The 27,635-nt window shown below is 43.5% G+C and overlaps 1 protein-coding gene across 7 annotated transcripts; it reads left to right on the forward strand.

The window, feature by feature from the left end:
- Positions 1-530: 530 nt before the first annotated feature.
- LOC117589497 (sodium/potassium-transporting ATPase subunit alpha) lies at positions 531-27,342 on the forward strand. 7 transcript variants are annotated; one of them, XM_034281466.1, is made up of 10 exons: positions 531-621; positions 15,338-15,418; positions 16,810-16,941; positions 17,005-17,271; positions 17,389-19,170; positions 19,235-19,450; positions 19,668-19,762; positions 26,539-26,713; positions 26,781-27,013; positions 27,081-27,342. In XM_034281466.1, the coding sequence occupies exons 1-10, from the start codon at positions 598-600 to the stop codon at positions 27,199-27,201; spliced, it is 3,126 nt and encodes a 1,041-aa protein (XP_034137357.1). In that variant the 5' UTR covers positions 531-597; the 3' UTR covers positions 27,202-27,342. The 7 variants fall into 7 exon arrangements, with proteins under 7 accessions (XP_034137357.1, XP_034137355.1, XP_034137354.1 ...); XM_034281464.1 differs by lacking the exon at positions 19,668-19,762 and adding an exon at positions 21,582-21,676 and having other exon boundaries at positions 532-621; XM_034281463.1 differs by lacking the exon at positions 19,668-19,762 and adding an exon at positions 24,185-24,279 and having other exon boundaries at positions 532-621.
- The last annotated feature ends 293 nt before the right edge of the window (positions 27,343-27,635 follow it).

Raw genomic sequence — 27,635 nt, forward strand, 5'->3', positions numbered from 1 at the left:
AGTGTTGGGAGAAGTGCTGTAAGTATTTGCTCTCAATGCTGCCTTTTTTATTTGGTGATTTTCTTTCTTAATTTAATGAAAATAGAGAAGATTGGACGTAGAAGCAGGTTGAATTTGAGTGAAAAATATTGGGGAATCCGCTGAAAACGCGCAACCTAATGCTGTCCAAAGATTTCCTCTGGTAAACCCTGAAGTTCGCATGAAAACCAACTCCCAGCCACGCAAATTTGAATATGGCGCCCAAAATGTATCTTCATGTCTGGCAAGTGCTCGCTGCTATGAAACTTGCTTGTGACTGTAAAATGCTGCAGAAAAGAAATATAAAAGAGCTGGTGCTAAAGTAGCGCAAACACTCGGAATTCTCACATAATAAATCGTATAGTATTAACTTTTAATCATAATTTTCAACCCCAAAATTCTACGCGACATATGTGCATGTCACACCTGCTGTTGCCATGTAGCAGCTATGTAGTTACCGTCTTGCAACCCCTTTTGGTATATTTTAACGATCGAACAACGGTCACACTCATAATTTCGACCCAACTTTTTCAACTGCGCGGTCGCTGCGCTGCTGCGAACAACAAAAACAATTAACATATGGCGTTAAGGTCGGATTACGAGGTGAGCGCAGCAATTAAACCAGAATTAGCCATCCGAACTAAGTTAATTAAGTGCAAAAACCCAAATCAGTGCAAAAACAATTGTTAACATGTGACGTCAGCAGCAGCAAAGCGGAGCTCCAACGCTCTGCCGCGCTCTGCCAACAACAAAACGCTGAGCGGGCGTTTTTTTAGTGGGAAAAATCGAAACTCGTGCGAAGGTGTGTGCGTGCGAGTGTGTGTATACTTGAGTGCTTGTGTGTGTGTTTGTGCTGGCTATTTGTTTTGTTGCTATTATATTGACAAAAACAACAACAATAACTGCTACTTGGCCACTACGTTGCGAACGTCGACGCCAGCGTCAACCGCGCTGCGCCGGCGACGCCCTAAGACGCTGCCAAGTTTATTAATTTGTTTCGGCTCAGCCCCATTCTCTGTTAGCGTAAATTTGTGAGACGTAAGGGGACGTGGAGCTTAGTGCTCCCCACATATGTATGTGCTCTCAATCCAATCCTATTGGGCCCGGCACTGTCACACCTGCGGGCTAATCTTGGCGTGGCTTAGAGAGCCGTTTACCTGCTGGCCATTGCGGTCGAACCCTCCTTAGGCTGGTTTTTGTCGCAAGGGGCGGGGGAGTCAGTCGCGCTCAACTTCTAATGTGCGCGCGCGAGAAAGAGAACGAGAGATTGGGAAATTTGTTCAAAAAGTACCACATCGAACATTTTGAAGCAGTTGTCGAACCAAACCTTTGCAAGCAGTGTGAAAAAAATGTTCCCTTCGTGAAACTTCAGGAAATTGTGTGAGAAAGAGACGAACATTCAGAATTATTTCCACGAAGAGACAGTGGCGGGCTAAAATGTTGAGCTCAGCTGTGGTGGATATAGGGGTGGTGCGTGCGTCCGTTGCCTGCAGGAAGAATAGCGGTTAGAATGTTGGTGTGGCGCACAGTTGCGGTCAAAATATGAGCTACATCAAATCGGCTGGAATATTGGGACGGTGCTCCCTCCCTGTGTCTGTGGCATGCGCAATCCCTCAAGATTCCAGTCGGCCTCTAGCTCTCTTCTTTTCCGTTTTTTTCCTTTAGTGTCGCTTTGACTTTCATTTCTCGATTTTTCGCCTGGAAGCGAGAGAGCTTTCTTTTGTGTGTTCATGTGTTTGTCTGGAAATTTTCCACTTTTCGGCTTACATAACCGGTACAATTTCGCGCTAGGGCTGTATGCCACCATGCAACTGGCAACACCCCACGCCCTAGACTCTCCTCGCAGATTTTGAGCCTGTGGTCTCTCGCTCATCAGTATTGGAATTCCGTGCAGAGACCACTCCACATAAAGAGAGAGAAAAACTACCCTCATGGTTGTGTCTTCTCTCCCTCATCACATTTACATTTCAATTTTCCCATTCTGGTGCCTCCGTCCGTTTCTTTTTTTCTACTTTCCGGAATTGGTGTCATTGGGGCGAGTCGTGCGCTGCTAATTACACAAAGCCACACACATATTTATGTATGCATGGATAGAATATGTACAGATACATTTTCGTATTTGCATGACTCTTCTTCTGGTCTTTCCCCGCTTATTATTACCAAAGTGCGCCCCCACCAATGACAACGACACTTAATTACACCGCAAACGTTAATGAGAGAGCTGCTGCTGCTGCTGCTGGTCACTGGACTTCCATTTATTATCACGGTCCGCGGTACGGTTCATATTCATATATGAATGTATGTATGCATGTACATCCATACATACGCATACGCATATGGAACTCTATTGATTTCGGGGCTTGTCACGCACTCGAACACTCCCTAAAGTATGCAAAACTACTTCCAAGACAAACCGTGGACTCACTGACACTGCACAGTGGGCAACAGTGACATCTACACAAACACAAAATGTTAGAGTTATCTTACTAGAGGTCTACTTCCCTAGGTTCTTCTAACAAGTATAGAACTAATGATAAGTTATCCATTCAGTCAAAGATTTTCATAAACTGATATATTATTTCCACAATTTATAAAACCACCCTGGAAAGTCCGTTCAACAGGAACTCATTTCGAATTCAAGGACAGGAATGGATAGGATAGTAAAACTACAAACGCATCTCTAAATTATTGCACAAATGAATTTTATGCTCGCCCTAAAGTTTATTCCAAACAAAGTAATTTAGTTTTATTGAACGAAAATTCCACAGTGTCTTTGGAATATTTTATGATTTCACGCACAAAATCCGCAAAGAGCTACGGAGATATGCTCGAGGCTGGCTGCCTGTGGCCCTTCCCCCCACAACATTCCCTTGGTCCCGTGGCATCACCCGCCGCTGCTGTAGCTTCATTTTGTATGCTGAGTCATGCGCTTTCAATTTAAGTCAATTGAGAAAAGCACAGCAAAAATCAAGAAACCACAATCTGATGATGTTCTAAGCAGACCACAAATACGCACCGAATATCGCTCCGGGCAACAACGTGATAATGAAGTTGAAGATGAAGTGGCCACTGGCCAGTGCCCACTCTGCGGTGCCCTGCTCTTTCCATGGTGTGAATGATGTGGCATAGAGTTGGTTGGCCCAATCAAGTGAACCTGCTGAGCTCTATCTGCGAACGGAGCGCGTATCTTTCGACCGAAATGCAGATAAAGCAATTAAATATTCCTAACTGGGGGGAAGTTTAGCTAGACAACAAACAAAAGAGTGGGCTGACAATGTGGATATGAAATGTCTATACATATATCGCATTACCCCCTACATTGCAGTGTGTTGGGCATTATCAGCAGTAATCAACATTGGCATACATCGCATTCCTGATAGCCAAGTCAATCCAACACGGTTATGGCCGAATGGTCTCCCTACTCCAGAGCCGCGGGGACGGGCCTCTCTGCTGTCCCTGTCCACTGGTGGTTACCAGTTAGCTGCTTTGCCTCTGTTCGCAGCTTGTTGACGGCTATAAAAAGCGACTGGGTGGGGAATCGCGATAGTAATTACAACTGGAAAATACCAGAAAAGTTTTTGCGGGACGTTGACTGTGCTTTAGCCCGATGGGACAATCAAAGCGTGGCAACAAAACAATATTGGCCATTTTAATTCAATTTTACGCCAATAAAAATCTAATCAACAGACAATGGCAAACACACACAAACACTCGGGTGGAGAGGGGAGCTCCGACATCAATTGGAATTGGAAGTCATCGCAGGCGGCAGTCAGCAGTCAGCAGTCAGCAAGATGTGGCAAATTATCATCTCGCCGCTTGCCGACTGTTTGCTGTTTGCTGTCATTTTGCCACATTCAAAGGTTGCCAAAGTGCACTGCACAAGGACTCTGGAATGTAGCTGAGAGAGACCCAGTTTGATTTTTGCTTGAATTTTCTTCGATTCTGTGCGATATTTGGCACTGTGCGCGAGACTTACGTCAATTACTTGGGTACTGATTGCATAACTGGCTGTTTGGGGCATGGGCGGGTGATACTCACAAGTTGTATCTCTCTCGCTGGCTCTGGCTGCCGTGCTGTTGGCCTTACGTCTGCTTATCAGATAACAAACAAACGAAACGAAAACTCAACACTTGTAGATTAGGTCTGAGAACGGGGCGTTGATTTATTTTCGCTTTTTATTGTTTTCCCTTCTATTACCAAAACCCACCGATTGTCCGCCGCACACCTCTCGCTCTATGGGAGTCTATCGATCAAACGCTGCTTGAGACACGGCGACGACTCCAAGAGCTGACCCTGAAACCCCTCAGCAACATTAACCCTTATTGGGATATTTTGTTTTCTATGTTTTGCGATTATTTAGGTAAAAACAAACCCCAAAAGGATGATTCATTTTGCCAGGCTGGGCACAGCTTGATCTATTGTCACTCGCACAAGAAGGAATTCTTTGTCTGCCGACCTCCGGGCTTACAGTTAAAACGAGTTTTAGTTTCGACACACACACACACACACACACTAATACACACAGAGTCACACACATACACTTGTACGCACTTAATATCGTCAGTTGACAACAATTACCGCAATTGCCCGATCATCTTGTGGGAGGAAGTCAACGAGCTGAGATTAAGGCCGGACTCTGTCTGGCATTCGTAATGCCAAAGGAAATGACATAACTGTCAAATGAGGGACATGGGGGCTCTGAATACTATCAAAGAAACTTCTCAATCGTTTGAAGTAGCGATAGCGATAGGAAGTTGAAGATTGAAATGGCTAAAGAGTTGTAGAAGAAAAGGTGCGATAAAAACCCACCCTTAATGAGCCTCCGCATGCACAAGACATGTATTTCGTTTGTGTTTAGTAGTTCATGAGTATTATTCAATATAGATGATAAATAAATAAATCCCGCTTGCACTTGCCAAAATCAGATGGAACTGGGTTGGCTCTCTGCTTGGAATATTCTATTAATAATACATCATCGGCAGACAAGGCATGAAAGACATCTCTCTGGCATTGAAGTATACCAGAAATGATTGGCCCGGCTACCTGGCAAGAACTGGAAATGGCATGGAAATCTTTTCCCAAACAATGCGGATAATAGAGAGACCTGGATTTCTGAAATGGAACTCAATTGTGTGTGCATGCTGTCGCTGTGTCTGTCGCTGTATCTGTATCTGTATCTGCAGCTGTATCTTTTTATTCGCACTTTGCCTGATATCAGACACTTGCTCGCCGTGTGATTGTAGCTTCTTAAATCGTCATAATAAATTTTGATTTAATTTAATGCCACATATATGACGACAATATCAACAATTGCTGCCACTTACACATAAACAGACACAGATGCACGACAAGCCCGTAATTTGTTTTAATTTAAATACAATTTAATACACATTGCCACAGCCATAGAGAGCCATACAGCCATACAGCCATTGGCTTTCACACACACTTGGCACTTCCAGGCCTTTAGCTGAATGCAAATGCAAACAAATTAAGCAGCCAACGCCGCCGTCAATGCCAATGGCCAATGTTTGCCCAGCATTTTGGCAATCGAGCTCTCTGGTGGCTCCGTCTGGTGCTCCCTAAAAATAAACGAAACCAAAACGAAAAAAATGAAAATAAAATCAAAATTATCGCACCTCGCTCTAATGACAAATAAGCCAGTCAAATAAATAACTATCGACAGTTGTAATTGCTTTCGCAGTTCGAAGCACTTGAGGTGAACTGGTTTGCGTACTTGCCACTGTTGTGATCGGGAGAAGTGCGTCAGCAGATAGCCGCCAATTTTCCCTCCACCGCCACTGCCGATAACAGATAGCCCTGATATCAGGAGCAACCTTGAACGCGAATGCGATGGATCTTGGCAGCTATTTTGGACTCGATTCCAGGCTCAGAGCTCGAAGCTGCAGCTCCCTTGTATCGTGCATCCGTGGTGTTCCCACTGTCTCCCAATTAGACGTGCCAACGTGCCACAAATCGACGTCGACTGCTGCCGCTTAAGTAGGTTAGCCAGCACGTTCTCAATTGAGGCTGATTTAGTGCAAAGCGTTTCATTGAGCACTGGCGCGTGTCAGCCATGTGTCAGTCAGTCAGTCCACCCTCACACGAAGGCTGAAATAAAAGTTGAAACACCAAGGGAATGTAGGGTTTACAATCGATTAATAGAGATCAATATAGGTAGGGCATTATCAGCTGTACATCTTTGCAGCAAGAACAAGTGCTCCCCATGCATAAGTGGCTGATGTCGGATGACGTCGGATGTGATAGGGAATTTGATGCTAAGTGAATGTCTTTTCAACTTATTGGCTGTGCCTATTTAAGGATTTAATCTCAACCATTCTAATATCTGGAGTGTAACGGATACTGTTCCATTGCTTACACCCAAAGATCTAACAAACCTTCTTTAAAGAAATGCAGTCATCCATTAGTATCTACCTTGCCAGCAGCATAGTTAAGGTGTGTGAGTCGTGTTTATCAGTAGATTCGTATATGATGATGATCTGGCAGCTTGTTCAAGGCGCTTGGGAAACCATTTTATCAACAGAATGAGGCAAATCACTCTGACTCTGGGCATCAGCTACATCATCCCCCGCCGACTCATCCCAACTTACTTGGCCAAAATACACTTTTTCTTCGCTTCTGCCCCATTTCAGCCATCCATTCCATTGTATGTATGTACATTTTGCTGGGCAATGACAAGTGCACACACGCGCTGAATGGTCTATAGAATATAAACTCGGCTTTTGCTTACTTTATTATTATGTATATTTTAATTTTGATTAGAATTTATTGCTCCATTTTCGGTCTAGCGGCGGTTCGCATTACCCAACTGGAACTCAAAGCCAAACGTTGCTCTTCTCCGTCTTCGTCTCCGTCTCCGTCTCTGTCTCTGCTGCTGTATGAGTATCTGTATCCGAGAGATGCGCTGCCATGAGATGAGATGAGATGAGATGAAACCAAGACCCTGCCTGCACGCCCACAATGGTGCAGCCCAGCCCAGCCCCGTCCAGTCCAGCAGTCAGCTGCTGTTCTATCCGCCCGTGAGGCTTATGCTTTTCACTGCTCTACTAAATTAAACGTGGAATAACAATTGGTTTTTTCCGGGGCATTTCATTCAATGCTGTGTGCCCCGAGAGATGCCAGTGACTTTCCTTCATCGTTGTCGCTGTCGTCTAAGGTTTTTTACATTTTTTATTTTAACTACGCTGGATAGGATGGATGGGATAGATGGCTGGCTGACTGGCTGGCTGGCTGGATGGTCGCTTCTTTACAATGGAAATGGGCGTAAATTAGGCGAGATATGTATGCTCGTAAATCTATTGTCATAAAACGCCTACGAGGAGCGACGACAAGCGTCAGACTGAGCAAATTATTGCATGTGTGTCCACTGTCCGCTGTCCGTCCACTCTAATGGCATCATAGACTACTAGCTAGAACCGGGACTCGCACTCGTACTGTGTTTATACGATTGTCAGAATTATGATCTTACTTACGTTTGGGGAAGCTCGGCTCAGAAAGCAATAATTCCCAAAGGAAACCAAAGAGCCGCGACAAGTGTCTCTCTGTCTGCCTGTCGTATGAGCAATGTAATGAGACTAAAGCCACGGGGGGCTATGCGGAGGACAACTGTCCACACTCACATTTTAATCAATGCTCAAGAACAACCGACCGTCCCGCTGTCAGCTTTATGGGCACACTCGTGATTATGGCTATGATTATGATGCTGCTGCAGCTGCTGCCTGGAGTGCAGTCTCTGATTTTTTCGCGTTTTGCTCAGGGCCAGGTCATGAGCCATGAGGCCATTATGCAATACAAAAGAGCATCATTCCCACTCCTACGCCTCCTACTTTTTTGCAGTTTTGCACTCGGCAATTGGCAATTAGCGTGTGAGCCAAAGTTTTAGCTGCTTGTTGCCAAAGGGAAGTGCACGAAGTAGCACCCAGCAGCCATTTCCAAATGCAAATACAAATGCACCCAACAAAATAAAAGCCAACGGGTGGAAAATGTGTTGGGATACGTTCGATGAAAGCATATTGGCTGGGCCCCGGCCCCGCCTTTACCTTTTGTTGACTTTGACACCGCTCAAATTGTTAGAGTAATCATGGAGTAGCGCTGCGTATTGATTTTCACTAAAAGTCATAATTGACTTTATACAGAGAGTGAGAGATAGGGAGAACCTTTTGGATAGCATATCGATTTTTCAAATATGCCGCATTATACTCGTAAGAGAGAGAGCCAGACGACACGGGCCGGAGGCGTGTCCGGCATTGAAACTCCTCAAATTGAGTTGTTTCCCTCGGTAGCCGTAGCCACCAGTTGTGACGGATCGATGACCAATGACCATATAGATATAGTGATATAGTGCGCCGTCTGGATAATTTAAAGTGACGCACATCGAGGGCTGTTAATGCTCGATATGGCGCTTGTCAGTTGACCATTTGTCAGGTGAAACAATTCAATCTGACAGTGTCGGTCGTTCCTCTACTATGACTTTGCATTCATTTCACTTTACATAAGCAGTCAATCGTGGATTATACTCTCGTTAGTGGCTAAATCCCTCCATATCTATATTTTACTTCCCATTATGCCCAGTCTCAACTTTGTGTTCTGGTTGCCAAGTGGATTTTTTTGTGCCGTGTGGCCGTTACATAATTTTATATTAGAGCAGAAAGGGTCGCTGGCTAAAAGGGCATGACAGGCGGAAGGACTAAGCAAAGTTGATGACCCACAAATAAAGTCAGAGTTCTTCGGTTTATTAGACGCGATTAGATTAGTAGATGGAACGTGCAAAATTTGATTCTGGAATCTGGTTTTCTCACTACTATTGATCCATGGAGGAAGTCGTAGCCCCACCCTGTCACTCCCTGCCTGCTCCGAGTGCCAGAGACACAAACTTTTTCCGCTGCTTTTGCTTGCCCGATGTTTGCTATTGATTTTCCGTTGCCGTTTCGTGTTACTCACTGACCGACCACATTCGTATCGTATGCTTGTGTGTGGCCAGTGAGTGCTTCATGTAATTAAACCTGACTTACAAGCGCCCCAAAATAGACTCGAGGACTCCGCCGAATGGATATTGAAAGTGTCCTTAAGCTTAGCTGGTGTCGTTTGCCGCAACTCACATTCGTACATATATGCATACATTGTACATATGTATGTATGTAAATACGAATAGATATTATATACAACATTCATTCCGTAACTGGTTGTCCTACAAAAGCGAGGCTGCTGTCGATAGTTACATTTTTATTTGATTTACTGCTAGGGGGAGGTTTTCTTTTGCTATCCCGTGACTTTGATGGGGGGTGTTGTCGTCTAACCGACTCTGATGTGAATAATTGACATCACTTGCCTTGCTCTGAGCTTAAAGTGACGTCATTCAAGGGCTCGATAAGCGATTAAAATAGGCTGGGGTTGCCGGGCGGGTGGAGGGGCGGCTGTGTGCGTGGTTTTGGCATAGTCGGGATAGTCGTAACACCGAAAAATGCCAAAGTTGGTTCGTTTCGCCCTTTTATCAGACGTTTTGTTTTCGTTATACAATTTATATACGAGCAGATCTCTGACACACATTCCCGTGCAGTGCCAGTGCTCCGGTGCGGTACGGGTCTGTCTGCGCACAACCCCTAAGAGCTCTTTCTCTCTCTCTTTCACTCTCTCGATGAGGGCTCGGGCTCAGCTCAGCTCTGCTCCAGTTTCGAAGTTCTCGTCCCACTGTGGGCTGTGGGCTGTGTGCTTGGTGCTGCTCTGCCCTGCCTCACTTGTCACACTGCCATACATTCGTTTTTGCTGGCTGAGAGGCCGAAAGCTCCCACTAATGCCGCTACGCTACACACTGTGTGTGCACTTTTCGCACGCTGTGAGCGTCGAGCAGATTAGGTGGAGCAGATGGAACGGCCCTCGTGGAAGTATAGAGTGCTCGCGGGAACAGCGTAAGGGAAAGCGAGAGAGTGGGAGAGACAGTTATAGAGAGAGCGCGCTACCCATCTGGCGGGCGAAAGCTTCCGACAACGACGACGACGCCACGACGCAGCGGCGACGACAGAATGTTCTACGAACGAAAAGCTTAACCACTCGCGGCACGCTGAAAACTTACAGTCGAACGTCGTTACCGAACTGGGAAGGTCGGTCTAACTGTAGCAGTACTCTGAGCTCTCGTCTTTGTCGGGTGGTACAGCCAGTGTGCTAGTACTAGTACAGCTCTTCTCCGCTCCCGCCCCGCCGCCGCCTGCGTTGGTTGCGCTGGTGTGCTGCTTACACAATAACTGTGCATCGATTGGGTCGAGCAAGAGGAAGCACACGGACAGTGGAAAATCAGGATAAGCAAAAGCAAAACGCAAGCTCTTAAGCTGCTGCCCTGCGGCTTAACGAGTCCCGTTCCTGAGTCCGATCAAAAATAAATAGCAACGCGTGTGATTATTTATTGTTGAAATCGAAAAGAGAAACGTATCAAGTGCAAAACAAGTTCCAATACTGCTAACGGGGTAGTTTTTCTGCGAAAACCCCCCAACAGAATCCGCCTTCGAGTACGGCAACGCAGAAGCGCAGAAATTGTGTAATAGCCCCCGACGTGTGTAAAAGGTAGAAAAACTGAGAACCCAAGACACCAGGCACCCCTCACCCCCTTGCCTGGTATCTTTTTAATGTTTTTTACAACTGCAGCAGCGACCAGCCTCAGAGTAAGCGACAACGTCCTTGTACAGAATCGATTTTCCAAAACTTCATGCCTTGCCTTTGCCTGGCCGTAATGGATATAGACATTTCTAACCGACCCCTGACCCCCGCCGCACTCGCTGCTACCCGCTCTCTCCACACAAGAGAGAGAGAGAGATAGAGAGAGTGAGAGGGAGGTCCATCCCCCCATAACGGAAAATAGACGGAAAGATTTTGTAAAATGAAATGGGGAAAATGAAAGAAGTGAAAAATGCATTTTTCGAAAATTTGACAAAAGTCTGAACATGTGTGCTGTGTGTGTGTGTCATTAAAATTGGATAGTGTGTGTGTGAGAGTGTTCCTGTGTGTATGTATGGGTATGTCACGATTCCTCCCCAAAGATTTCTGTGGCTGCAAAAATCTGTGTTTTTTTTTCTGTTTTGTTCATTTCGATTTGGCATTCAATTTTGCGTTCATGGCAGAGCAACGGAACGCATGTCCGTCTGGGTCTGGGTATGTCCGTCCTGTCCTGTCCGCCCGTCTGTCTGTCCGTTCCCATTGTGCCACTGACGTACTCTTTTTTGTGGCAATGAAATCGTTTAGATTCAATTGACGCGATTTACATTTTGGAATAGCAGTAATTTCCTGACCACCCTACATGAGCGAAGACCATCCATAAAGAGGGGATAGCGATAGCTGTAGCTGTAGCTGGGTCGGACAAGAGATAGGATGAGCAGGGGGTTAAAATCAGGGGGACTGACGAGGACTCCCCGCTGTTGGCTATTTCATAATTCTGCGATGCCAGCAGAAGCAGCAGCAGAAGCATAAAACGATTGCAAAACGTAGCACAAAAACGAACAAAAAAACTAGAAGAGCAGAAGAGGGAAAATCGAGAGTCTTCGTGTATAGCAGAGGGGCGAAAAATCTTGGAAAAGTACGATTACGAGCATGGGAATTTTTCTTTTTGACATTACCCTCGCTCGCTCGCAGCCAGCGCTGTTTACAGTTAAGCTCTCGCTCATTTTCGAAATTCGAATTCGATATCGCTCAGAGTCTCTCTCTCTCTCTTCCTCTCTCTCTCTCGCTGGCCTCTCTCTCTCTCCCCTCCCTGCTGACCGTGGTGTGCTTTGCCATGTGCCGTTATTTCGCATCCTGCTGTTGGCTGCAGTTTCCAGCCCGCCTGCATTTCCACACTTCCACACCTTCCACTGCCACTGGCACTTTCCCATGACTCCATCGTTCCAGTGGCTCTGTGGCTGGCTGCTCGGCTCGGCTCCACTCAGCCCTTCCAGTGGCTGCGTGTCCCTGCAGAGTCGTTCCTCTCGATTGTTGCATAAGCGTAAATCATGATACCCATTTTCATTTCTCCATACATTTTTTTCTTTTTTTCTCATTGCAGTTTAAATTGTTTTTAGTTTGTTTAATTGTTATTTGTTCCGTTTGTTAAGTTTGACTTTTTGTATCGTAGTTCGTTTTTCCTGTTGTTTTTTGCAAAAACGTCTGTCTCCCTCTCTGTTCTCTGTTAATAAGTTTTTAACACAAGAAAACCCGAAGCAGAAAATTCATTATGAGTGCTCAGGTGGGTAATGAGCAATGACAAGCTCTAAAAAAATATTTGATCTTATTTACGTATTTATTTTCATCATTTATAAATTGCTCGGTATGCCACCCAAGCATGAATAATTGCATACATTTTATTTTTTATTTTATTTTATCATTTTTAGCTTATCCATTAAGTGTAGAAGAAAGTCAACGTCTCTCAACCAATAAATTGCATAACTCTCCATTTACTTTTGCGAGTAATTCTGCCCTTGGGGAACTTCTGCTCTTGTCTGTTCTCAGTCGCAGCCGTAGCGGCGGCAGCAGAGGTACTTCTGATAACGAACTCTGTCATAAACGAGGCAAATCCAGGTTGGGACTGGTACCGGGACTGGGGTCTGCTGCTAAACGGAGCAGAAAGCATGCAAAACATGCAAAACAAATAATAAGCAAACAATTAGCACTAAATCGTAAATAATGTTTAAAGCTGGAGAGATCATTAGCGAGTCTCGCGAGTCTCTGGCTCTGTTTCTGTTTCTGGCTGCTCAAAAACAAGTTAAATTCCCATGTAAATGCAACCCAAAGGTACTACTACAGAGAGGAGATCGATCGTGTCTCGAAACGATCTGTTATCAAGCACGAAAACTGGTTTTAGGCCCTGCAGTGGGGTTTTTTTCGGGTGTTTCAGACAATGCATATTCATAAGTAAATGTTGTTTGATTCCGAGATGGAATACAGAATGCCCTCCCATTACACCTGTTCGGCATCTCTCGCTCTCTCTCTCCATCTGTGTGTGTCTGAGATTGAGAGTTAGACCTCTTGATACTGGTTTCAAAACTGGTTCAAACCGAAACTTACACTCACCTCCGACCGTGTCCAGTATGCACCCTGTGTGTGTGTGTGTGTGTAAGAGCGAGAGTGTGGGCACTGCCGTTGTTCTGACAATTGACGTGTTGTGTCCCCTCACCTCCCCTCTCCCCAGCACAACTGTCACCGCTTTGTGCGGCTTAATTTGTTCATTTTCGGTTACGCCCGCGAGTTTACACGTTCCTCCTCAGAGATAGTTTTGCATTGATTGAACAATTAGCGTGTCAATTCTGTCTCTATACATTTCTCTTCCTCTAGGCGCAGTCAGCACTCGGCCCGTCTCCGTCTCTGGGCCGATGTGATGTCTGTTTGTTGTAAATTGATATTCAAGTTCAAATGCCAAATGGTTTGCGGCAAAATGTGCGCAAACTGTTCAGCAAAACGGTGGGGGGGATTGAGGAATGGGGAATGGGAAACAACTGAATGAATAGCTGGAGCGCAGCCACAGATACATTTGTATCTATTCGCCTAATTGGCAATGTACGCTGCTTGCTTGCCGTTTGCCGTTTGCCGTTCGCTTATGTAAGCCTTTGCTGTGGGCCCAGCCATTGTCCCATTCTGATTTATACATACATACATATTCATCCTGGACGCCTTGATTTGACTTGCCTAGCGGCCACAATCTAATTGCTCGACTACAGATAGCACAGGTTCACATGCTGCGTTTTGTCAGCAATTTCGTGTATCAATTGTTTGGGATCAATTGAACCATGAACAAGCGCGATTAACTCGAATTAATTTGTATAGGAAAACCAAAACTATCGCCATTGTGGCGGAGGCCCATCCGCCTGTCCTCCAATCCTCGTGTCACCATGTTAACAATTGATTTGCATTGATCCAAACAGAACCAAGTAGATTTAGCCAGTAAGCCCGCCCCTAAGTTACTTTAAGCCAAACTACTAACTAATTTTGCAAACTCTTTTGATCTCTCCTTATCAAAATGATCATCGCCTCAGATTGTCTAGCGTTTTGTGTGAACAAAAAAGAGAGCGAGCGAGTACCCCGCTCTACGGGAGATAACCAGCGAGAAAGCCTACGCCGTGAAGGCGCCAAAACAGATCGATATTTTGTGTGAAAAAAAGAGTGCGTAAGCCAAGAGAAAAGAAAAGAGAGTTACCCGTGGCATAAAATTCTAGATTTATTTCATAAATAAATCACGAAAACCCAAACAAAGTGTACGATTTTCGAATGTTTTCATATATTGCCCGAAAGTTGTCTGCCCAGAAGAGACCGAACCCCGTCCGTCCGTCTGTCGACCATTGGCCGTTGAGCTTCATCAGCGACGGCGTCGCGTCGCGTCGCGTCCATGTGAGTGCGACAGGTTTGCGTTCTCCCAGACCAAACCCCTCCAACTACCCTCTCGCCATCAAACCATCATGTTTGCACACAGAAAAATATACATACAAAAGCATGCACATGTGGCCCCCATGTACATAGATACATTTGTACTTTTAATTAATTTGATTTTCTGTTTGATTCCACTGCCGTGCGCGCTCGCTCTACTCTCTCCCCTGCTGTGCGCCTCTCTCGCTCCCGCTCTCAAAATTGTACTTATATTTATATTGCATATCTCTTCTTTGTTTTTGGTTTTTTTGTGAGCTGTGTGTTTTTGTGCTGACGGGTGCGCTCTTTACTCGCATTTTGTTTGCTTTTCGAAGTGAGTCACGCACTGGCAGATAAGGCCGCATTTGCACACTGATCGAATTTTGGCGGCCCATTGACTGGAAAGCCATCTCTCGTGCGACAGCAAAAGCTGTGCATAACACATGATTCAGTGTCCTTTGGCCTGACCCTCCCACTACACCCACGCAGCCTTTCCCCGAGTGAAAGATTTGCGCTGAATCATCCAACAACAAATGGCGTGTTGCTAGGCCACAACAAAAACCCACACACAAGACCACATCCCTCGTAGACAGTCTATAAACAACCACCCCAGCAGATTAGTATAAGGTTAATGTCTAATCATTTGAATATTTATTAAATATGCATTTTATTGTAGTTAATGTTACAAATATTTTACGTTATATTGTACTATGTCTGTGCATTTGTTTATGCTCGCTTTTCGTTTTGTTCCGTTTTTGATTTGTGCTCTTTTATCCCCCCGTTTATATATACGTTTGTTTGTTCGCCCATCATCGACATCATCAATCAAACAAAACAAAACAAAAAAAAACACCACCCAAACAACCAATTGACCCACCGCCACCGATATCGCAACACCAAAAAAAAAAAAAAAATACAAAATTAAATAAACCTTCGATGTGCGTAGCATGGGAGAGCGGACTCTTATCGAGTCGCCACGGTTATTGCGACCGATGACGACAATCGCACAGCCGATGGTCACTACAAGGTAAATCGAATTTTCTTCACACTCACACTCACATTCACATTCATTCACGCACTCACTCACCACTATCTCATCCATATTATTATGTGTGTTTATTTTTTTCCTTTTTCACTTTTTCACTTTCTATACTTTTCATTTAAGTACGATTCTCTTTACTAACTAACCTTACCTTAGCCCATTCCCATTGATTTACCCCGGTCAGTCGTCTATAAATGCATTTATTATTTATTATTCATTTATATTTGGGCATGATTCCAATGGCATTTACGGCCTAAGTGCCACTGCGAGCCGCGAGCGTCTGACATTTAAAAGATATCATAGAAATGCTTACAAAAACTATAAATACCCCCTGTGTATCTTTGTATTTCTATGTGCTGTATGTGTATTACCATGGCCAATAATAATGTCATAATGATGGCAATTTCATATTTTTCGATACAATACGTTTCTACTTTTGGATTTCGAGCCATTGGCAACACGCAAGAGATCCATAATGATGGACTGGAAAAGTTCGTTACTCGAGCATTTTCTTACTATTTTGGCCTTTTCTTGTTGCGATTGCCAGCAGCCTCTCAACAGTGACGTCAAAGCGGCCAAAAAACCATTGCGCGTGCTCCCCAATAGAGCGAAATACTTATAGACAAATGTTAAAGATAGAATGCCAGACACTAGACAGCTGCTCCCACCGTCTATATATATATACTCATATGTATGTATGTACATATAATATATATTGAAATCTATTTTATTTTATTTGAATTCTGCTAATTCGAATGGCTTCCGAGGTCAGCGACAGTGCATAGTAAATACTGCAATAAGTACGAGTATCTATCTATTACGAAAGAGTAAATGTTCATTCAGTTTTAATATTATTTGTTTTAGCTTTTTTAAATTTCCTTTGTATTTGGAACGTACATCTGTCGTTTGATTGTTTGTTTTTTTATTGTTGAAACTCAATTCGTTTTACGTGCTCTTGGCATTCAAATGTAGAGGCGGTAGGGAGCGTTTTGCATGCCTCAGATTACTAGAACTATTCCGAATATTCTCACGCTCGTCGCTCCAATCATCCTCACACAAATACTGTGCCATAAATACAGCAGGTTATGAACAGGCTATAGGAACACAAATGCATACAAATATTAATTATTTTAATTATTTTGTTGGGTAAGTAGATGGCTACTAATCCCTCTCGTGTCTCTAACATTCTCTGGTCTAATGGTCTAACTCCACAATAAATATCTCTCTCTCTCTACGCCTTAAACCCCGTCTAAGGGCATGAAGTAAATCGAATTTTGTGTCGGCTTTTCTGGGTCTTTCGCTGCTACAATCTACAAATACAAATATCTACCAGCTGAGATAATAACATATTTCTTATGGTGTTTCCTGTCACACAGTCAAAACGCAAGATGCCGGCCAAAGCAGCTAAGAAGGAGAATTTAGATGATCTCAAACAGGAGTTGGACATCGACCATCATAAGATCTCTCCTGAGGAGATGTATCAGCGCTTTCAGACACATCCCGAAAATGTAAGCAGCATCCATAATAAATGTTCCTCTGATCTAAATCCTATATTTTCACTCCTTTCTTAGGGTCTAAGTCATGCCAAAGCCAAGGAGAATCTGGAGCGTGATGGTCCCAATGCGCTTACGCCACCCAAGCAGACGCCCGAATGGGTGAAATTCTGTAAGAATCTGTTTGGTGGCTTCGCCATGCTGCTGTGGATCGGTGCTATTCTCTGCTTTGTGGCCTACTCTATCCAGGCCAGCACTAGCGAGGAGCCATCCGATGATAATTTGTATCTGGGTATTGTACTTTCCGCTGTCGTCATTGTGACGGGCATTTTCTCATACTATCAGGTGAGCCTCGGTCCGCGGTCCTTCGGTCCCCCATGCCCCATCCCCGTATCGGGCTTATAAACTCACTTCTTCATTTTCTAATACACAATTTCTACCGTCACACACACACACACACAGGAATCGAAAAGTTCAAAGATCATGGAATCGTTCAAGAACATGGTGCCCCAGTTCGCCACTGTCATCCGTGAGGGCGAGAAACTGACGCTGCGCGCCGAGGATCTCGTGCTGGGCGATGTGGTCGAGGTGAAGTTCGGCGATCGCATCCCCGCCGATATTCGCATCATTGAGGCGCGCAGCTTTAAGGTGGACAACTCCTCGCTGACCGGCGAATCGGAGCCGCAGTCGCGTAACGCTGAGTTCACCCACGAGAATCCGCTGGAGACCAAGAATCTGGCCTTCTTCTCAACCAACGCCGTCGAGGGCACTGCCAAGGGTGTGGTCATCAGCTGTGGCGATCACACCGTCATGGGTCGCATTGCTGGCCTGGCCTCTGGCCTGGATACCGGCGAGACTCCCATTGCCAAGGAAATTCATCATTTCATTCATTTGATCACCGGCGTTGCTGTGTTCCTGGGCGTCACCTTCTTCGTGATTGCCTTCATTTTGGGCTACCACTGGCTGGACGCTGTCATTTTCCTGATCGGTATTATTGTGGCCAACGTACCTGAAGGCCTGCTGGCCACCGTCACCGTGTGCCTGACCCTCACCGCTAAGCGCATGGCATCGAAGAATTGCCTGGTGAAGAACTTGGAGGCCGTCGAAACCCTGGGCTCGACATCGACCATTTGCTCGGATAAGACCGGCACACTCACCCAGAACCGGATGACGGTCGCCCATATGTGGTTCGACAATCAGATCATTGAGGCCGATACCACTGAAGATCAGTCGGGTGTTCAATACGATAGAACTAGCCCTGGATTCAAGGCGCTCTCTCGCATTGCCACTCTCTGTAATCGGGCCGAGTTCAAAGGAGGTCAGGACGGTGTGCCAATCCTCAAGAAGGAGGTCAGCGGCGATGCCTCAGAGGCTGCTCTGCTCAAGTGCATGGAGCTGGCCCTGGGCGATGTTATGAATATTCGCAAGCGCAACAAGAAGATTGCCGAGCTGCCATTCAATTCGACCAACAAGTATCAGGTGTCCATTCACGACAACGAGGACCCCAACGATCCGCGCTACCTGCTCGTGATGAAGGGTGCCCCCGAGCGGATCCTGGAGCGTTGCTCCACCATCTTCATCAACGGCAAGGAGAAGGTGCTGGACGAGGAGATGAAGGAGGCGTTCAACAATGCCTACATGGAGCTCGGAGGACTGGGCGAGCGTGTGCTTGGCTTCTGCGACTTCATGCTGCCATCCGATAAGTATCCCTCCGGCTACAAGTTCAACACCGACGACATTAACTTCCCCATTGACAATCTGCGATTCGTTGGCCTAATGTCCATGATTGATCCCCCACGTGCCGCTGTACCCGATGCCGTGGCCAAGTGCCGCTCCGCTGGTATCAAGGTCATCATGGTCACTGGCGATCATCCCATCACTGCCAAGGCCATTGCCAAGTCTGTCGGCATCATCTCCGAGGGCAACGAGACCGTTGAGGATATTGCCCAGCGCCTGAACATCCCCATCTCCGAGGTGAACCCACGCGAGGCCAAGGCCGCCGTTGTCCATGGCGCCGAGCTGCGTGATGTCTCCAGCACCCAATTGGATGAGATTCTGCGCTACCACACCGAGATCGTGTTTGCCCGTACCTCGCCCCAGCAGAAGCTTATCATTGTCGAGGGCTGCCAGCGCATGGGCGCCATTGTTGCCGTGACTGGTGATGGTGTGAACGATTCACCCGCCCTGAAGAAGGCTGATATTGGTGTTGCCATGGGCATTGCTGGCTCTGATGTATCCAAGCAGGTGAGAAGTCCCACTCATAACATTAGACAGATGGATGCTAAGCCTCAAATGTGTGTGTTTTCAGGCTGCTGACATGATTCTGCTGGACGATAACTTTGCCTCAATTGTGACTGGTGTGGAGGAGGGTCGCTTGATCTTCGATAATTTGAAGAAATCAATTGCTTATACCCTGACCTCCAACATTCCCGAAATCTCCCCCTTCCTGGCCTTCATCCTCTGCGACATACCACTGCCACTGGGTACCGTCACCATTCTCTGCATCGATTTGGGCACTGACATGGTAAGTTCTTCCACCTGGGGATCTAGGCAAAACCACCACCACCTCCAAATCCATTGAGTTCAAGTTAATTTTATTTCACTTTGAAATTAAGTCAAAGTCAATCGAGCAATTTGAAATGTAAAAGTTGTACCCAGCCAAACCCAGCTACCCATCCTCTGTTATTGTTAAGTATTAGTGTCTTGTTTAATCCACGATTTGAAACTGAACTGGCGAGCAGATACCTGCCATATCGCTGGCCTACGAAGGACCCGAAGCGGACATCATGAAGCGCCGTCCACGCAATCCGGACGTCGACAATCTGGTCAATGAGAGGTATTCATAATCCTCGCAGCGAGTTGCCAGTGTGCCAATTCCATTCATATAAGAAGCCAGTGCCAGTGCCAGTGCCAGTCCCAGTGCCAAATGCTAGGCTATCAAGTAGTTTAAGTGCTCTTTTACCCTGCCCACAATTTGCTCAATGCCTCAATGTATGTATCTTATGTATCTATCCACTACGTATATATGTACCTATTGTATATGCGCAATGTATCTCTCCTCTCCATCATCAGAAGTGGAAGAGCTTGAAAAGCGAACAAATATTTAATGAAAACTTATGTAAACCGTTGCTAATCGTTACCAAAACTGACATATAATATCCAATACTTAGGTGCCAGCCATTTCATTGGCCTACGAACATGCCGAAGCCGACATTATGAAGCGTCCGCCCCGTGACCCCTTCAACGATAAATTAGTGAACTCAAGGTGCCAATCAAGTCAATTTCTACCCCACACTACTACTACACACACACACACACACACACTCACTCACACGCCTACACACACACACTCAGACAAAAACAACATACTAATCTCCATGACTAAAAGAAAAGCAAAGAGAAGACAACAGCGAATTAATAACAAAATGCAAGAGAATAACCATATAACTATAGCATATGTCTCACAAATACTAACGTACTGCATATGTGTATGTACATGTATGTATGTATGTGGCTGGATTGTAACTAGCATAAGTTTTGGCAGCATAACGAAAAGCAGCGCAAAAACCACTAACTAACTAACGCAGTTTGACACGTTTATGGTTTATGGTTTATGGTTTACTAATACCTAATTAACTCTTAAGATTATCGTTTACTATCCCACCCCCCTCCGTGTGTAGCATATACTCAAACGCATCTCTATCTCCATATACATGCCATTCATGCCAAACACATTCGTGTGCCGAAACTCTGTCCATCCATCTGCTCTGTACATTTTCAGTCCAATCAGATCATTCGACTCTCAACCAATCCTACCTTGTTTTACATACATTTATAAATTATTTCGTACATGTACAATTGCAGTGCCGATCCAACATTCAGCCAAAAACCAACCAATCCATCCATCCAGCCTATACAAATCGTACTCTAAAACGCTCTAAATGTTAATTGGTGTGCGTCGTATTCGTATTTCGTTTAATATCTCACCGATAAATCCGTTTCACACAGTTCTCGATTATTGTTTTTGTTGTGTAACAGGAGACAGAATTCCTACCCCACCATTAGACCAATTGATTGGCATTTGTTATGGAATTTTTGAGTTTTGTTTACGTTATTATTTTTGGCAAAAAGTGAATATCAAAATTGCACACAAATCGTAGCAAATACTACTTAGACACACTCCACCAAAAATGAATATGATTTTGGTTTTTGTTTTCATTTGGACTTTCATTTATTTAATTTGATCTCAAGGATTTCCATTGCATTATGTTCTCCCTCCGCCTCACGCCAAGCATTCACCGTTTCTTAAGTCTTTGTGCATTTTAAGTTAGATCTTAAGTACTTATCTATATATTCCAAATATATTTATAGCTTGTAAGATATCTTTAATTGAACTACCCACTAGAGGTAGTCCTTCCCTCAGCATCGCAGCGAAGAACCCTTTCTAGCAGCAATTGTTTGTTCAAGCGGGATCTTTCAGAGGAAAGAAATTGCAGTTGTTGAAACATTGAGAAAGAGTTTATGTTTCGATAATTTATGGTATTTAATTTAAATTTATTTTTTTCCACTACTACTCGTACCACCACCAAAACTCCACCCAACAATCGAACAAAACCTACGCCCTACCACGATCGATCGTTCGTTCGCACGTTTAGGTGCCAGCCATTTCCCTAGCCTATGAGACGGCTGAATCCGATATTATGAAACGTCAGCCCAGGAATCCATTTTGCGATAAGCTGGTCAACGAAAGGTAACGTTTTTCCTTCTGCTGTTCAACAAATCAACTCAAACTCAACTCAAATCAACTCAAATCAAATACAACAAGAACAATTAGTCAACAAACGAAGCAAGCAAGAATCAAGAAACAGCAAGAATCGATTTTCGTATCAAAGTAAAAGACACAAATCCGAATGCAAATCAAGAGTGTGCCTCTTCTGCAACCGTACTCGTATCAACCAACCACCAAGAAAATTACCTCCTCCCCCTTTATGTCACCCAATGAAAAGCAAATTGAATTATTCATTTATGATCGTAAGATCCTAAAGCAAGCCAAAATCAAAGTACGCTTTCTACTCTTCTATCAAACAAAAAGATAATTCAAGATAATTCCAATCATTTTACTCTATTTCTCTCTATATAATCAATCGTACAATAAATATATCTCGCTATATCTCTCTCTAACTCTCGCTCTATATACTACTAACTCAAAATAATTTCAAAATAGTTTAAGTAATCATTTCTCTCTCCTTGGTTGAATGTTGATTATTTGGAAAGTTTTCCAAAGTGTATTTTTCCATGATTTCCATATGTTATTAAATGTGTTATTTGATTTACGATTTCCTTTTAATATCTGTTCAATGTTCCCTATTTACCTTACTACTCGTTTCTCTAGTTTCTGATCATTTTGTTCAGATAGTGGAACAAGCATATTTGAAAGCGTTTAGTAATGTTTTTCTTTACGTTTTAATATCATATTGTACCTGAGTCGAAGTCACATCTTCTTCAGTGCGTTTGCTTAGAGGTGATGCGAATTCACCATTCTCAAGCTGGGCTCCTAGGTCCAACGATTGTCTTGTATAACATTCTTCTAGTCCGGATCTTTTTCTCAAATTGTATTTTTGTTATATTGTTTTTTTTACTCCTATTATTTTCGATAATGCAAGAATATATCCAATTTACTGATAATCCTAGAATCAATAGCCACAACATAGCCAAGAAATGTCGATTGACCTTTTTTTACAATCTTCATAACAACTTTTATATACCGAAACCGGACACAATGGAAGTACTATTTTTGGATAGTTCAATTTTTGCACCCGATCTATTTAGATTCATAGAATATACTTAGTATCTCGAACTCGATAAGGGATACGAATGAATGCTACCTTCGCGGAGCTCGATTTGCCACTCTCCACTCTACCGCTTTCTCTTGGTCAACTCTCTCTCTCTCTCTTATCACACCCTTTTGTCTCTTTTTCTCTATATTTTGATCTTATATCGCTTTGACGTCGTCGGTGCTGAACGTCTTTCGTATGCCCTTTGATTTATTTGTTTTTTTGATAAATGCATAATCGTACAAGTAACTTTGATTGTAACTTTGATTTGTATCCCATTTGGTTTGTGTTCAAACTTCAATTCAATGTTTATTTGAAGTCTTTTAGTTTTGCGGTTCGAAGGTAAGTGACGTTGTTCCCGCCTCCTCAGGGAAACCAAGAGGTCTCTCCATTCGTATACAATAGATAGTTTTGCCAGCATCTCGTCTCGTCTCGGCTCGGACTATATCCTGTCCATCATCTACGTAGTGATAAACTCAATGCTAGAGCAGGCCTAAGTCTGTATTTATATATCATTCTTATGTATGTTTCTACTTATGATAAACTACAAAATTCGTATACTATTATCGGTAGACAGACTCACGCATCACTCACGTCTCTCCATTGACATTCTCTCAGTCAACCAATCAGTCAGAGTTTGCCCTATGTCTATGTCTCTATCAATCTTAACTATATCAATCACTCATTGAATCCTATTCTTTTGAGTTGTAGAAAATCCACACAAAAATCGATCCTGAATCGAATTAAAAATAAATCTAAACAAGGCGCAAATTGTGTTCTGGTCTTAAAAAAACAACAACAACAAATATATTAACGATTTAGCGCAAGTTAAGCTATAAGCAATTTTATACACCCCCCTATAACAACCATACTACTCGTATCGTACCTGTTTTTATGATTACTGTTACTGGGTGCTAACTGAACTACTTTCTGCCCTAGTCCTAGTTTTAGCTTCGTAAGTACGCAGGAGCTAAATGAAAACACACACAAAGAACACGCAACTCTACAGTTCCGAAACCGAAAACCGAAACCGATCCGATACAACCCTCCCCCTGTGATGGTACAACTTGACACTGTCTCCCAGCTGTGCTCTGCTCTCGCTCTCCCCCATAATCAATCTCTGTCTATCTCTAACGAACTATCTTAGTGAATATTACTTAGCTTTTAAAGAACAAGTATTTACTATTCGCCCGCAAGCATACATAATTATTTATATGAATCCTTTAAAATGAATATACTTATATATACATTTACATTTATATATGCTATTCGTAAACTTTAATCAGATTTTCCTTTTGTATTTCCCCCCACATTCTTTCAACTCTTGTTATGTCTTTCTTTTGATTATCAAACAAACAACTAACAAACTTGCAACTTGCACAAACTGAATTATCAATAATGCCATTAATGCCATAAACCGCAAGATTCCGGCCATTTCACTCGCTTACGAGCAAGCCGAGAGCGATATTATGAAGCGTCAGCCGAGAGATCCGTATCGCGACAACTTGGTCAACCGCAGGTCAGGACAAACTTAAAGCTAAGGTTTAATCCCAACAAAAAACAAAAAACAAAAACAAATACAAATATCAAACAATATCCAAGTGTTAACCATCCAATCTTTTAGTTGATTAGTTAAGAAAACTAGAAAATGAACAAACATGCAACCATCTTTTTACTTTGAACGATTTGAACTTTGTTTGATGTGTTGTTGTGGTCGTCGCGTTTCTCTGCATCGATCAATCAATCGAATCAAACAGCCAAATTTAATCGATCTTTAATCGAATGCTAAATTCCAAAATTTATAACGAGAATATCACGAGAGAGACTGTTTGTTCGTTTGCTTATGCGTTGATGTTCCTGCGTTTTTCTTTGTTTCCTGTTTCCTGTTCCAATTCAAACACACACACACACACAAAAGCCTAAACAAAAACTCAAAACAATTAACTGTTTTTTAAAATGTTTTTGTTTCCTGTGTGCGATCGAAATATTTCTAATTATGATTTCCGTTTCTGTTCTGGACCTCTCTCAATGTGGAATGAAATTCTCTTACTCTAATTATTATGAAAACCTAAACATTATCTATTGTGTTTTAGTTCCTTGAAATTCTAAACGCATACTATGTAATCGAATATTTATAATCCTCTTTTGTTTGATTCGAAATTGAATATTGATGTATGTATTTATCCCTCACTCGAATCCTTTGTGGTGTGTTCCCCGCACAAAATAATATCTTCAAGAACCCCTCGACACACGATAATTGTGTGTGTTCAAATGTGATTAGGAGCAAAATAAAATCATAATAAATACTTAGTGTAGAAACACTCGTTCTGTGTTTGTCTACAAAGCCGTAGAATCACCAAAGAAAACGCCCAACAACTGCTTCTAGAGATTTAGGCGATGTTTGTTCAAAGAAAAACGCTCGCTCGCTCCAACGCTCGCTCCTGCATAAACAGTACAAAAACGATCACAAACAAACAACCAAAAAACACACCTCATATATAATAGAAAATAGAAACAGACCAAACAACCCATACAAAACGAAGCTTCCGCTGTTACTCTTAGTCCAAGTTAGTGCGTTACTTGTAGATGAGTTTGTTCGAGCCAAAACCCAAAACGCTTCCGTACTCGTACTCGTACTCGTATCCGTACTCGTACTCGTTATATACTCTACAAATATCAAACTACTATATAAATATCAAATCTCGTATCGAAAACTGGTTCCAAGTGCCAAGTCGCAGTAAGTCTCAATGTGTGAGGGAACTAGTCCTCGTATATGTACTAGGTAAATCCAGACAACCAAAAGGCAACGGAGATTTTTGTATCATTTTGTTGTGGAAAGCTCTCTTGCGTGTGTTTCTCTTAAGTTTGTGTTAAGTGTAAGTTAATCCTTGAGTTAATGTTTTACGTTATGTTATTTCAATCGAATCTACCTTAAACGTAAGTAAACGATTGCTGTAACACCCAATAGAAGATGCTGCATTAACCTTAGCTTATTCTAGTTGTAGTTCCTCAATGCACGCCTCAATGTTTGTTCTGCCTGCCTAGCTGCACATACAATACGTAACCTGTATATGGTAGTCTCTGCATGTCGTAATATAGAATTAACAAACAGCAATAACAACTATGCTTTTCACATTCACATCCAATTAAAACTAAAACCCAACCAACCAAACAAACGAAAAATTCAAAACGATTCTGCGCTCTCGCACGCTTTTGCCAAGCATTTAATTAAATACTTAGAACAATTTGCTTTTGCGCGCTCTTCAGATAAAAAAGAAACCACAAATTCAAATGAGATTCGCTCAGACACAATCCACGCTGTATAAAGTAAAGTCTAACACCTAACTAAAAAAGCAAAAAAGAAACCCAAGAGATAAACATTCATTTGCTTAACCAGCCCATAAACGAGCTCCAAGGTAAAGTGGTGGCAATAACATCAGTACGGACAGCACGGGAGCTGCTGTGGCTGCTGGACGGGGTTTTTGTTCCATATTTTTAATTGTTTTCTCTATCTGTATATTTATGTATATAAATGTCTATTCGTTTTCATCATTAATACACAAAAACCCTGGCCAAGCCCCGCATGCTCTGGGTGCTGTTCGATGCCGGATGCCCCCGATACTTTACCGCTAGCCAAAAGCCGTAACCAGAAATGTCTTGCGTCCTGATAACAAAACAAACCCCACACAAAAGCAATGATAGCATACCTTTGAGCGTTGTCTAATATGATTGTATTGCTCTCTCTTCCCCCTTCGACCCACGCCCTTGACTCGTTTAGGTTGATTTCGATGGCCTATGGACAAATCGGTATGATCCAGGCCGCTGCCGGCTTCTTTGTGTACTTTGTCATCATGGCTGAGAACGGCTTCTTGCCCAGGCATCTGTTTGGCATTCGTAAGATGTGGGACTCGAAGGCCGTCAACGATCTAACTGACTCCTACGGACAGGAATGGGTAAGCTACAGGGATACAATATATTATCATGGATCACTTCACTTATATAATTATTTCCTCAATGTAGACCTACCGCGACCGCAAGACCTTGGAGTACACCTGCCACACGGCCTTCTTTATCTCGATTGTGGTTGTGCAATGGGCCGATCTGATCATCTGTAAGACGCGCCGTAACTCCATCTTCCAGCAAGGCATGCGCAACTGGGCTTTGAACTTTGGTCTCGTTTTTGAAACCGTGCTGGCCGCGTTCCTCTCGTACTGCCCCGGCATGGAGAAGGGTCTGCGCATGTACCCCCTGAAGTGAGTATCCCTGAGTGACCCCGATTGGGCAGCACACACTGAAACTCTCAATTTTCTATCATCACAGACTTGTCTGGTGGTTCCCGGCCATTCCATTCGCGCTGGCCATCTTCATCTATGACGAGACTCGTCGCTTCTACTTGCGTCGCAACCCCGGAGGCTGGTTGGAGCAGGAGACATACTATTAAACACACAAACCCACACAACACCCCTACACGTACGCCCACACCCTACACCAACACCAACAACAACAACACACATGCCCTAACACTACCATGAAGAGCAACAAATAGTAATGTTTATGTACCACAAAAGCCACACAACCACAGCAACAGCCAGAGCAACAGCAACAGCAATAGCAACAGCAACTGTAACTGCAACTGCAACTGCAACAGCAGCGGCCACAACAACAGCTCCAGATAGCTGCAGCAGCAAGAAAATATTACAATATATTTTATTTTTTTAATTTAATTATTTAAAGTAAACAAGGAGAAACAAAAATGCAAGCGATAATTATTTTAAACGTTTAAGTAACTTTAAATTATAAATTAAAGCTAAAACTAAGATTTAAATAAAGTATAAAATGAAAACAAAACCAATCGAAAAACGCAGAATTGTGCAG

The sequence above is a fragment of the Drosophila guanche genome, unplaced genomic scaffold (assembly GCF_900245975.1).
Source record: "Drosophila guanche unplaced genomic scaffold, DGUA_6, whole genome shotgun sequence".
Lineage (NCBI taxonomy): Eukaryota > Metazoa > Arthropoda > Insecta > Diptera > Drosophilidae > Drosophila > Drosophila guanche.

What these genes read in the sequence shown, in the direction of transcription:
- LOC117589497 (XM_034281466.1), top strand. Translation starts at nt 598, where the DNA reads ATGGCGTTAAGGTCGGATTACGAG. An exon ending in TTCAGACACATCCCGAAAAT is followed by an intron (nt 16,942 to 17,004) that starts GTAAGCAGCATC and finishes CTCCTTTCTTAG; the next exon opens with GGTCTAAGTCATGCCAAAGC. An exon ending in GACAATCTGGTCAATGAGAG is followed by an intron (nt 19,763 to 26,538) that starts GTATTCATAATC and finishes TGACTCGTTTAG; the next exon opens with GTTGATTTCGATGGCCTATG.